The 12,161-nt window shown below is 33.9% G+C and overlaps 1 protein-coding gene across 1 annotated transcript; it reads left to right on the top strand.

Moving 5' to 3' along the window:
* The first annotated feature begins 1,716 nt into the window (after positions 1 to 1,716).
* On the top strand, positions 1,717 to 12,064 carry LOC122610031 (SNARE-interacting protein KEULE-like). Its single transcript, XM_043783002.1, has 21 exons — positions 1,717 to 2,084; positions 3,239 to 3,297; positions 5,170 to 5,251; positions 5,593 to 5,671; positions 6,226 to 6,276; positions 6,385 to 6,481; positions 6,562 to 6,594; positions 7,004 to 7,129; positions 7,206 to 7,400; positions 7,492 to 7,575; positions 7,659 to 7,757; positions 7,835 to 7,908; positions 9,674 to 9,770; positions 10,014 to 10,139; positions 10,257 to 10,352; positions 10,538 to 10,657; positions 10,748 to 10,825; positions 10,933 to 11,129; positions 11,214 to 11,304; positions 11,386 to 11,475; positions 11,669 to 12,064. The coding sequence occupies exons 1-21, from the start codon at positions 2,003 to 2,005 to the stop codon at positions 11,720 to 11,722; spliced, it is 2,010 nt and encodes a 669-aa protein (XP_043638937.1). The 5' UTR covers positions 1,717 to 2,002; the 3' UTR covers positions 11,723 to 12,064.
* The last annotated feature ends 97 nt before the right edge of the window (positions 12,065 to 12,161 follow it).

The raw sequence follows: 12,161 nt of genomic DNA, 5'->3' as shown, positions 1-12,161 counted from the left end.
CGCCGGGGGCGGTTTTGTAGATAGCTTCGGAGGATGAAATCGTTGTTTAAAAGCATTGGTTGAGATGAAATCATTGGCCTTTTCCATGCTTTAATGAAATCATGATCTCCGGAGATAGCATTGGCTGAGACTGCAGTGGAGAATGGGTAGGGGATGACGCTAGGAGTGCTGACGGTGTAAGTGGTGGTGGATCCAGTGTGGAAACGATGATGAGAGTGTTTGGAAATATGGATTTATATCAAATATGTCAATTTTTTTTATTTAGTCTAGTCATAAAGACATGCAAGCATGAATGAATGCCTCAACAACCATGTCAGCCTTTTAATTAACAAAAATAAAATGGTAACCTGTTATCTACTCAGTCGGTCACTCGTTACATCATATGGATAAAATAACGAGTTCATTACATTACATAGACATCCGAGTAGATCATTATATAACATAAACATTTTGTTATAGTTTGTTACATCCAGAGGTCATAAGCTTTTTAAAAAACAGCTTACATCTTATTTACAAAAATAGTAATGTATAATGAGTTATATGTTACTATTTACTAGACGAATACATGCACAATGCGGCAGTGTAGGCGGCAGCGTGTCGGTGGTGGCGGCGGCAATTTGTAGTGGCAACGACGTCGAGTAAGATAGATAATTGATGTAATATAATTCATGTAATTTAAAGAGTTAATGAAGGTAATTTAGTAAATTAAAGATGTATGCTATAAATATTTTAAGAGATTAAGAGATTCTAAAATTTGAATACCTAGTTTGTATTAAAGGGAATATAGATGTGATTAAATAGAAGATGATTTTTAAATCGTAAAATGTTTATAGAACATTGCTAATTATGTGAATATATAGAAGATGATTTTCAAAATGTAAAACTTACAGGATAATCTTAATTACATAAATTCTGTCAAAGCTAAATCTTTATTTTTTTCAATTAACCCTCGTTTTAGGGCAAGTTGATGAATTATTATTATTTTTTTAAAGGTAATTGGTGGTTTAAATGACAATAACAATAACATTTACCAATAAACTAAAACAAGATTGAAATGTTCTTAAAATGATACGTGACGTAATCTTTGATCGACAAGTGTCCTTTTAATTTATTTATTTTTAATATATATATATATATATATATATATATATATATTCAATCTCTTTATTAAACTTAGAAATAAACTTTAACTATTGACTTATAGATACAAAACATATTTTAGTCTTATTTGATTGATCGTTTTTTCATTAATAAAATTGTTTCTTTTTCTTTTCTCAATTTTTTAACTCCTATTACTTATATTATTTATAATAAGTTATTAATATGAAGATTCAAAAATTTGAGTTACGATCCGAAATTATAAGATTAGTTGTCGTCATATACTATGCTTACAAGTTTCGATTTTGTTTTGATTGTAAAAATTTAAGGTAAATCCAAAACTTTAACTAAACATATATTATATTTATCATTATTGTTTATTATGATTTAGTTTCAGTTTACTTTAAACACAATTTATTTCATACTGACGAATTATGTATGAAACATATTCGAATTTTTTTACGATACAATGTGCATCCTATGAGTATTAGGCGTATACAATCGTGACGATGATGGCGTCAAGATTCGGCAACCGCGCGACCCGACTTGACCCGATGTTTCTATCTAGAAAGATAAAACGGGTGGATGGGTACGTGAAACAAGTCAAGTCAAACCATATTCATTTCAATTTATATGTTTTCTCTCTCTGATGTCCCTGGAATCTTGGTTGGAACACCCATACATACATATTATTATACATATAGATATAGATAGATATACATATAAGTAGGTGATTGCTGTTACGATCCATCCGGTGCTCTTATTCAACTGATTTCCTTTCTTCCTGATTAAGAAAAAAGAAAAAAAGCAAGTGTTTTCTTGTTGTTGTTGTTGTAATTGGGGGAGGTTGAAAGAATCAATCAATTAACAATAATAATAATAGTAATAATAAAAAAGACTGCCGATGTCGATGTCAGATTGTTCAGATACTTCGTCTCAAGGAGGGGGAGGAGATTATAGATACTTGAGACAAATTACTCGTGATCGTTAGTTTTTCCTTCCTTCTTTCTTCTTCCTTCTTCTTCTTTGTATTATCAATATATATATTTCGATCATAATTATTAATAGTTATAAGGTTGACTTTGAATTAGTTCAATTCAATATTTCATGATTTAGGTATTAGATAGGTGGGGAGGAGGAGCAAAGGAGATTAGATATCATTTATACACTTTAATCTTCTTTGCATTCCCTGTTTTTCACCGCCACCGTTGTAGACTCCTAGAAACCTTCGGAATCAGTCGCAACAAGTATTTATCACATCCGCTTTGTGCGGCTACTATGTTTAGGTTCCAAATATATTATAGTTGAACTGCTTACCTCTGTTTTGTAAAATGGAAAAAACTAAAACCTAGTTGATAAACATTTTCGTTCCTTGCGTTGTCCTTTCCTCCTCCATCTAGGATTGCAGGGTGTGTGATCTGGAACTGGGGCAACACAGAATCATATCCCACCAATTGAATCCTGTATTTTCTTCTTTGCCAGTAATATACTGATATGGTTTACTGGTAAACTAAGCTATCTTCCTACAATTAAGATATACTACATGTGATGAACGGGATATACTAAAACCCGCTGGACAGCTTCACTTGAAGCCTCCAACTTTGATGTGAAATAATTGAAACACAAATCTACCAACGTGGGTGTCTTACTGTTTCTTTGATGAAGCTATTCTAATTGTCCTACTTTGTTCAAAATGTTGCTTCCCTATATTTGATGATTCTTTTTTGACCTAATGAATTCTTATACTCATGAGAAAAAGGAAAATTTTCATGTTTATTATACCCTTCTTAGCCTAGTAAAATGTCGATCATTGTTCCAGTATACATTCTTTAGGAGGGTTTTCAACTGTTAGCTCCGTTCTTCAATCCTGGTGCATCAAAGTGTACATTTTTTCCTCTTCTAGCTGAATAGGCGCTCAGTGAAATTGCCTAGGATTGGATTCACTTTTTTGATGTTTATAAATACACGTCATATTTTTCATTGTTCTAGCTTGAGTTAAACTGTTAAACTGAACAAGTAGATTCACTAGCTTAATTAGATAGTGGAGGCAACGAGTTGCTGTTATATATTGGTTATGCTTAGATCACTAGATCTGTACAAGACTATATAATTTGATTTAGTAATTATTTCCCATATGCAGGGTTATTGTATGAAATGCTCAGATCTGCAAAAAGACCGGATTCAAAATCTAATTGGAAGGTATGCGGCTTTGTAGTCATGGTTTCATTGGTCTTAAAATGTGGTGGCTTATTCCACAGTTAGTGGTTGTTTTTTAACATCCAATAATCTTATTTGCGAAGACAGTTAATTTAGTATTAGGGTTGGTAAATGTGATGAGGCTATACCTCAAAGTGGATCTGGGTGTACGCCAGACCATTTATGATCAATTATGTGCTCTTCGTATGAATTCAGTTGTCAGACATGAGTTACCACCACATTCTTTCTCTGGTATATAAAAACAAACTCTCACCTTTCAGTGTGATTATGTAGTGATAGTCAGTAACCATGTCCACTTGGTAGATAATTGGCAGTACTCATATAAAGATCACCTTTTACTAAATCTGTTATAAAAGAAAGGGCTATTTGATTGGAAAGTACTCTAACTTTGACAAAATGTCTTTTATGAGACAAAACTATAAAAATATCTTTTCTGGGGAACGAAACTGGATAAAATTTCTTTTTAGGGCCCGCGATCAGGTAGCGGGTAAACTTCATTTTTGAATTTCATTTTTCATTTACATTTTGCCTAAGTATATTCCATGTCATCTAAAACAACTCTGCATCTTTAATCACTCAGATCTGCATATATTCAATGAATATCTATAATAATCCACATAGATCTACACACCCACATTTATTCAATGTATATATACAATACAATGATACATGTACATATATTCAATGTATTATTATATAGTTTTTTTTTGAACGGCAATGTATTATTATATAGTGAATGTATATATCTGTATATATGGTCAAATCTATATCTATATTTCACTAAAAAGGAATGTTTACTGAATACTCAAGCCAACGATGACAACCCTCTGGGCGGACATTATGATGCCGGTGGCCAAAAACCACCGCCGCCGGAAACCACCACCATCTTTCTTCTTCAGCTTTAGACCCAGTATCATTTTGTTTATAAATTTTCTTCCTTTCTATGTTTACTTTCTTTCTTTCAAGATCTAAGAGAATGGAAGTTCTTGGATGAATTAAAAAATGATTTTGTTGAATTTTATTTATGTTTTCTTGCCATTTAACCTCCGATCAGATTAAAAAAAAATGGGTGTGTGATTTTTCTTGGAGAATGAAAAGTGTGTAAGAAAGGTCCTCTCTCTTCTTAAAATGAGTAGAAACGTTGGGGAAAAAATGACAGAATAAATGAAGACTAAGAAAAAGACATGAATCAATGGTGATGAGATAAGATTTATGTAGATATGTAAAATTGTAAATGGTTGGAATTTTGAGAAAGGAGGATATTGTGTTTTTAACTATCAGGAATAAAAAGAAATACATTATATTATATCTATTATATTGTTATATAATTAAATTAATGAATAGATGTTAAGGGGGTTTCAGTTGAACACATGGGTGCCAAGTAAGCAATAACCTGCTCCACATCATACCTTAGCCGGTAAAGACCCCAAATTGAAGTTTTATCCAGTTTTGTCCCCCCGGATAGACATTTTTATAGTTTTGTCTCAGAAAAGACATTTTGTCAAAGTTGGAGTACTTTCCAATCAAATAGCCCCCCAAAAAAAACCTTGTCACTGTACGGAAAGGGCTGTGAAGGTGCTTCATCTTTCCTAGGTCAGGTGTAAGTATCCTTGATGTGGATCCTTTATTGAATCTAAGGCTGTGGTGTCTGAGTTAACTTGGCAGTTTAATTTGGTAAGCTGAATGTAGTTTCTTTATTCATTTTATATCATTTGATAAACGAAAGTGAACTACTAGTGCTGTACTTAGTGTTTATTTATTTATTTTAATTATGTATTGTTGAATCAACAGTTTTTATATGCTTTAAAAAAAAAAATTCTTTCAAACATTCTGTCTGTGACACTTGTTTGATAGGTACTGATCATGGACAAAGTGACTGTTAAAATTATGTCATGCTCATGCAAGATGGCAGATATCACTGATGAAGGAGTTTCATGTAAGACATAAAGTTGTGCCTTGGAAAGTTTGAATTCTTTATATTTGATCTTTAGTATAGATGCATAATATATGTTGACTGCCCTTGTAAGGCTTGCCACGACTTTATCAAACACATCTTAATTACTTCTTATCTGCAAATACTTACTACATCTTTTTCAACACCTGTGAAGTAGCTTTTCTTCTGAATGCATCTAGAAATCTAAGTCCTAGCCATCTCTATCGATGGGCACGAAGCCAAAAAGCAAATATTGCACTAGCACTTGACCTCATAGTTGACTGCATATAACTCATGACAATTGCAACGATGTTAAATGTCTCATTAATTATGTGACATCGCAGTGGTGGAAGACATAAACAAGAGAAGACAGCCTTTGCCTACTATGGATGCAGTGTATTATATCCAGCCAACAAAAGAAAAGTATTTAAATATCTTTTACTACATTCTTTTCCTTTAGTTTCCTTTTTTTCCATACTCTTTTACTAACCATATAAAATTGAAGAATGACATGTATATCGTTTAAGTTGCATGTTTCCTATTTTCATCAACCTCTCTAGTCTTTCTTTTTTCGCTTTTTAATGTAGTCCAGGAGTTTTCAGTGCATCTCATGCTAAATGTCACCACTAATATCTATTCCGTGTTACATCTTATTAGCATTCTGGAAGCAGTATCTTGTATTTATGAAGTTAGCTCTAAGACGGTATTTTGCCAAAATTATCTAGAAGGCCAAAATATTATTTAATAGCTAGTTGGTTGAACTTATGACGTATGTGCAAAAGTTAACCATTTGATCTTTGGTTGGTAACTATATCCTTACGGATGGGCCTTTCTTCACAAATCATGTGTGTACTCTAGCTGCTGTATTTTTTCAGTTTTGATGATAATATATACCCCATTAGGTGTTCTGTGACCCAAATTATCTCCCATAGCGAGTATCTTATTTCATTTTCTCACATACTTCTGTTGAAATGCAGTGTTGTAATGCTCTTGTCTGACATGGCTGGAAGAACACCTCTTTATAGAGAGTATGTGAAAAATAACTTGCTAGCTTTCATCTGTTCTTCATCTCATTTCGTACCATAGTTGTATGTTTTCATGGTTCCTTGATATAATATGTTTATTTCTCCTTTCAGTGCCTATGTCTTTTTCAGTTCATCAGTTCCAAAAGAGTTGGTCAATTACATCAAAAAGGAGCAAAGTTTAAAATCTCGTTTACGTGCTATGAAAGAGGTTTAAGCTCATCTTTGATTGCCGTGCATGTAAAATAGTTATATTTAATACTCATATTTACTTTGGGAGTGAATTTGCAGATGAACTTGGAGTACTTCGCCGTTGATAGCCAGGTATCCAATGCTCTTCTAAAACAGATTTCCTTTTTGTTGCTTAGTAAGTCTTATTTTTAACCGGTTAAGTTTTAAGATCAAGTTAAAACTGAGAAAGAAGTAGTACCTTAGAGATATTATTACTTTTGTATGGGTTGTCAAAGCTTTGAGCCATCTCTTTTCTGATAGTTGACTTTGACTTTATCTGTGTGCACTTCGACATATGTGAGATCTACCTTTGTATCTACTATCTCCTGAAAGAAGCCATGTAGTTTTTAAGGATAGGAAGTTTGGAACTGATGAGGCGATGCCATATTTAAGAAATGGATCCCTGTTTCTGCATAGTGCTTTGATAGTTATACCTAAGCAAAATGTACTTCTACAGTCATCACCTGTGATATTCTCCTCATCAACTTTTTTTGCCATGTAGTGTTTTATAACTGATAACACAATGGCTTTGGAAGAACTTTATGGGAACGAGGAAATGTCCCGAAAAGGAGACGAATGTTTGAATGTGATGGCCAACCGGATTGCTACCGTCTTTGCTTCATTATTGGTATTCAAGCTTGCTATTTTCTAATTCTATCTGTTTTGATATTAAAATAGAGGAAGCTTATATAAGCTCTTCTCAGGAGTTTCCCTATGTACGTTACCGTGCTGCAAAATCCCTTGATCCTACCACAATGACTACAATTCGTGATTTGATCCCTACAAAGCTCGCTGCAGCGGTTTGGAATTGTCTTATGAAGTATAAAGCTCTAAAAAACTTCAATTTCCCTCAGACAGAAACGTGCGAGTTGCTCATTCTGGATAGATCAATAGACCCGGTTTTTATCCTACTTCGATTATGAATTTGTTACTGCAGTCTTTTGTTTTTAACTTTTTTTCTTAGCTTCTTATTTAGTTATTTTTTTATAGATCGCTCCTATCATTCACGAATGGACATATGATGCCATGTGCCATGATTTACTTAATATGGATGGAAATAAGTATGTTCATGAGGTTAGTCTATGGTTCTGAGCATGGAATGTTTGTTAAGTTCTGTCTTTTGCTATTACTATACATCAAGTAATTATACTACTTAGGTTGCAAGCAAAACAGGTGGCCTTCCAGAAAAGAAAGAGGTCCTACTGGAAGATCATGATCCTGTATGGCTAGAGCTCCGCCATTCACATATTGCAGATGTATGTTTCATTGGGTTTTTTTAATTTAGTTCAGTGCAGATGCATTTGAATGGTTCTGATCAATTGTGCATTTTCAGGCTAGTGAACGGTTGCATGACAAGATGACGAGCTTTGTCTCAAAGAATAAAGCTGCACAGATGCATGGTTCAAGGTCTGCTTACATATGGCTTTTACGTATTCGTTTTTTCTATTTTGCTTCCGTAGATAAAAATACAATAACAAAGATCACCTAATATGTTGAGGCATACAGTATACTATGAAGCGTCGATGAAAAAGGAAAATAATGGTTGCTTAGTTGGATCTTATGGGATTTGTGCAATGGCTAAAGATTGAGATTCTTTGATTTATAATGCCTAACTCTTAAGCAACTAATGTTTACTAACTAGGGAGATTGCGCCGCCCATAGGGTGGGGTCGGTTTGTACGTGTTGCCGCCGTTATCTATTCTTTTTTAAGGTCAATACCACAATTTTCTCCATCATAGATACGTTATGCTATTGTTTCTGTGTTGATATATATGTTAGCTAAAAACTTCGACACGTTTAAACAATACTACAATCACATTCAAAAGTGAAAAGTTTGTAGTGTTGTCGAAGAAAATCAAAAATAAAAAATACCAAAAAAGAAAAAAGAAACTATGCAAAAAACCAAAAATAAAACTTAAAAGAAAAACCAAAGAGGGATACGACGTGACGAAATCCGAACGGTAAATACAAGGTGTGACGTGAAAAATGAAATGTAAAAAACCCCAAAAGAAAGCAATATAATAACCTGCTTAAAACTGTCATATTAAACATATATGTTTATTTTTTAAAAAGAATCCATAAAGACAAAACAAACAAAAACCATTATAAAAAATATGGATGAGCCAGATGAAGAATAGAGATTGAAGAAATCCAAAACCGTCCTAAAAAACAATACGATAAACCTGCTTTAAAGTTTGTCATATTAAATATATATGTTTCACTTTTTTCTTTTGTGAAAGGTGTGAATTAATAGCGAATGTCGGGAGGTTTAGCATACGTTTTACTTAATTAAAAATAATAAGCAAGCTGCCAGGCAGCTGCACAGCTACCTGACAGTCTGCTTCACTATTCATAAGCACGTCCATTGTTATTAGTAACAGTATTATATAGATACTATATATTTACAACGGAAGTGTTGCAGCTTTAAGCTTTTATGTTTTGCTAGCATGCTGAGAAAATAAAGCCACAGTACAACATTTTAACTCATAGAGGCTTGTTGGCTACAATGTCCGCTCTTTAAGTGGAGTCAGCATTAGTTCTTTTCCGTTGGCTTGAAATCGTTTTAACAGTAATTTTTTTTCATTGTATGTAGTGTGTGTGCTCTATAAGAAGTCATATTTCAAATTGTACACCAAGTAACATCACATTCAAAAGTCATATCTGAAATCTTGTGAGAGAGGGAATATATGTTTAGGTTATTATACGACAATAATCGTTAAATTACGATACAACCTAGTTTAGTATACTTGATATGAATTGCATTATGATCGTAATAAAGATCCATTCTCACCTTGTTTGGAGCTATGCCATTTCTATGGTTTTCCATGAGGTTTAACATTCATTATCGAGCTTGCATCATTAGTTGTCTATCTCCAGTGGTCCAAGGTATTGCACTTTTAATATAATACAAGTTTTACTGCTTTAGAGGTTAGCAGATTGTGATTTGACTAATGGCCCCAGCATATTCTTCAACCAATTTCTACCTGCAGAATATTAGCATTCCTACATCAAATCAGCTGTTTTGGCAATCAATAAATGTCTCCATGGGTATTGAAATATTTAGTCAAAAAATGCCTCTGGCTCATTATAGCTTATACTTCTACTTCCTGCAATGCACATGTTAGTACTGCCATTCTTTGAAACTTGATCCCAATATTGTTTTTGTGCGTAGAGGTGGTGGTGAGCTGTCTACTCGAGACTTGCAAAAGATGGTTCAAGCATTGCCACAATATAGTGAACAGATCGACAAACTATCCCTTCATGTTGATGTAAGTTCCTGGAAATTTTACTTTCCGATGATGCTAAACTGACTTTAGAAACTCTTTCTTTCATTAATAGATACTTGTTTCATTAATATATACTTCTTGATTCAAATTTTACTTTTTTTTTCTCATACTTTACAAGAAAATGCTTGTATTTATTAGTTTATAAATTTCCTAGTCATCGCATAAAGGAAGAAGGAAATTCTTTAATGCTACTTTTGTAATTGTGTATGGATATGATTTACTCAGATTGCTGCGAGGATTAACAAAATTATTAGAGAGTCAGGGCTTAAAGAAGCGGGGCAACTAGAACAGGACCTTGTGTTTGGAGATGCAGGAACTAAGGAGGTCATCAACTTCCTTAGAACAAAACCGGTGGGTAAACATTATCTAGTCATTTATAGACCAAACATCATCAATGGTCTAATGCACATGTGTGTGTTCACAAATAAATTTTTTCCCCTCATCCTATGCTCTTGAGCTGCCGTGCAGGATGCTCCACGTGAAAATAAATTGCGATTATTAATGATATATGCTGCAACTCATCCAGAGAAGTTTGAAAGTGACAAACTTGCAAAGTTAATGGAGGTAGGGCCTTTGATTGTTACATTTGTACATTTTATATTTCATTGAAATTAGGTCCTCTGTAGGTTTTGAATTTCTTAATCAAGGATTTGGTCAGTCTGGTCATGAAATATGGATATTTGCCATCTTGTTTTCTGGAGCGTTCCTAAATGAATAAAATGATTTTTCTTTTCACATATGTTTTCCAGTTAGCAAGACTTCCGCATGATGATATGAATGCTGTGTACAATATGAGATTTCTTGAGGGATCAGCAGATGCTAAAAAGAGCTCAATTGGGGCCTTCTCTTTAAAGTTTGATGTGCACAAGGTATATACATGGTTATGTTATATGAAGTCTTCCACCGGCTGCAACTTCCATTTATTAATTCCATCTCTTCTCCTTTTAATATTCATTCAGAAGAAGCATGGCTTAAGAAAAGATCGTGCTGGTGAAGAATCGACATGGCAGTTATCACGGTTTTATCCTATGATTGAGGTATGACCTTGTACAGTTCAAGGGTCATCACTCATCATGCATTTCTCATTGACAATTTGGAAAGTAATATTCTTGATTGAAGAACGAAAGCCTACATGTTCTTGCAGGAACTAGTTGAAAAACTCATTAAAAATGAATTACCAAAGAATGATTACCCTTGTATGAATGATCCAAGTCCCACCTTTCATGGGAGGTCACAGTCTGAGTCAGCAAAGATGGTTGAACCTCCACCTGCTCATTCAATGAGATCAAGGCGACCAGCAACATGGGCCAGGCCTAGAGATTCTGAAGATGGGTATTCAAGGTATGCATCATTGCAGATGTTGCTTTTTAAAAATATATGTTGCAGTTATTCCAATATGAGCCCATGTTTTTTTTGTTGTTGCAGTGATTCCATTCTAAGGCATGCATCTAGTGATTTTAAAAAGATGGGTCGACGGGTTTTTGTGTTTATTGTTGGTGGAGCAACTAGATCAGAGGCAAGTATTCTCTATTTTGTACTGTAGTTATTAAGAATATGCAGTTTCTATAATGAACACGTGACATTCTGTTTTCCTCAGTTGCGGGTTTGTCACAAGTTGACAACTAAATTGAAGAGAGAAGTTGTTCTAGGTTCAACATGTCTTGACGATCCTCCACAGTTTATTACGGTCAGTAACTTCTCTCTCTCTCTCTCTCTCTCTCTCTCTCTCTCTCTCTCTCTCTCTCTCTTTTATTTTCATTAGCTTTTCCATGCAAGTTTGTGCCTTCTATTACGGTCAGTAACTTCTCTCTCTTTTTTTATTTCTCACTTACTACTTGGACACATATATGAACCTTTTATATTATATGTGGAATTTTCAGAAACTGAAGCTGCTTACTGCAAATGAACTATCATTGGATGATCTTGAAATTTAGAGCCTTGTATATTATATGTGGAATTTTCAGAAACTGAAGCTGCTTATGGCAAATGAACTATCGTTGGATGATCTTAAAGTTTAAGATGCATTTGTGTATTGAAAGTGGTTGTTTCATGAGTTTCGGTTTGTAATCACATATCTCAGTCTCTAATTCCATTGTTTCCGACTATTTGGCGATTGATGTAATATGCATCCCGGCTAACCCTTTATGTTGGTTCACTAAAACAACTTTGTACCAGTCCAGTCCAGAAACGTAAACTTCAGGTTCTCCTCTAAACTTGTTTCTTCTCTGCCTATGGCAGGTGTGTTTACGCTTTGAAATATGCTTTGATGCGATCAATTGTCCCTCGAGACTAGTATATATAGCGATGATTTACACTCTTTTATGAATGGTTTATCCTGTACCAAAAGCTCATGGTTTTTTATTACAGCCAAAT

This window comes from Erigeron canadensis, chromosome 8 (genome assembly GCF_010389155.1).
Source record: "Erigeron canadensis isolate Cc75 chromosome 8, C_canadensis_v1, whole genome shotgun sequence".
In the NCBI taxonomy this organism is placed as follows: Eukaryota; Viridiplantae; Streptophyta; class Magnoliopsida; order Asterales; family Asteraceae; genus Erigeron; species Erigeron canadensis.
Note: the sequence above shows the minus strand (reverse complement) of the source record. Positions and strands in the feature narration are given on the sequence as shown.

Excerpts from the sequence above, each read along its gene's own strand:
- LOC122610031 (XM_043783002.1), top strand. The coding sequence starts at position 2,003 with ATGTCGATGTCAGATTGTTCAGATACTTCGTCTCAAGGAGGGGGAGGA. Across the intron at positions 10,826-10,932 it reads GGTTTTATCCTATGATTGAG|GAACTAGTTGAAAAACTCAT; the intron begins GTATGACCTTGT and ends ATGTTCTTGCAG. Across the intron at positions 11,476-11,668 it reads ATCCTCCACAGTTTATTACG|AAACTGAAGCTGCTTACTGC; the intron begins GTCAGTAACTTC and ends TGGAATTTTCAG.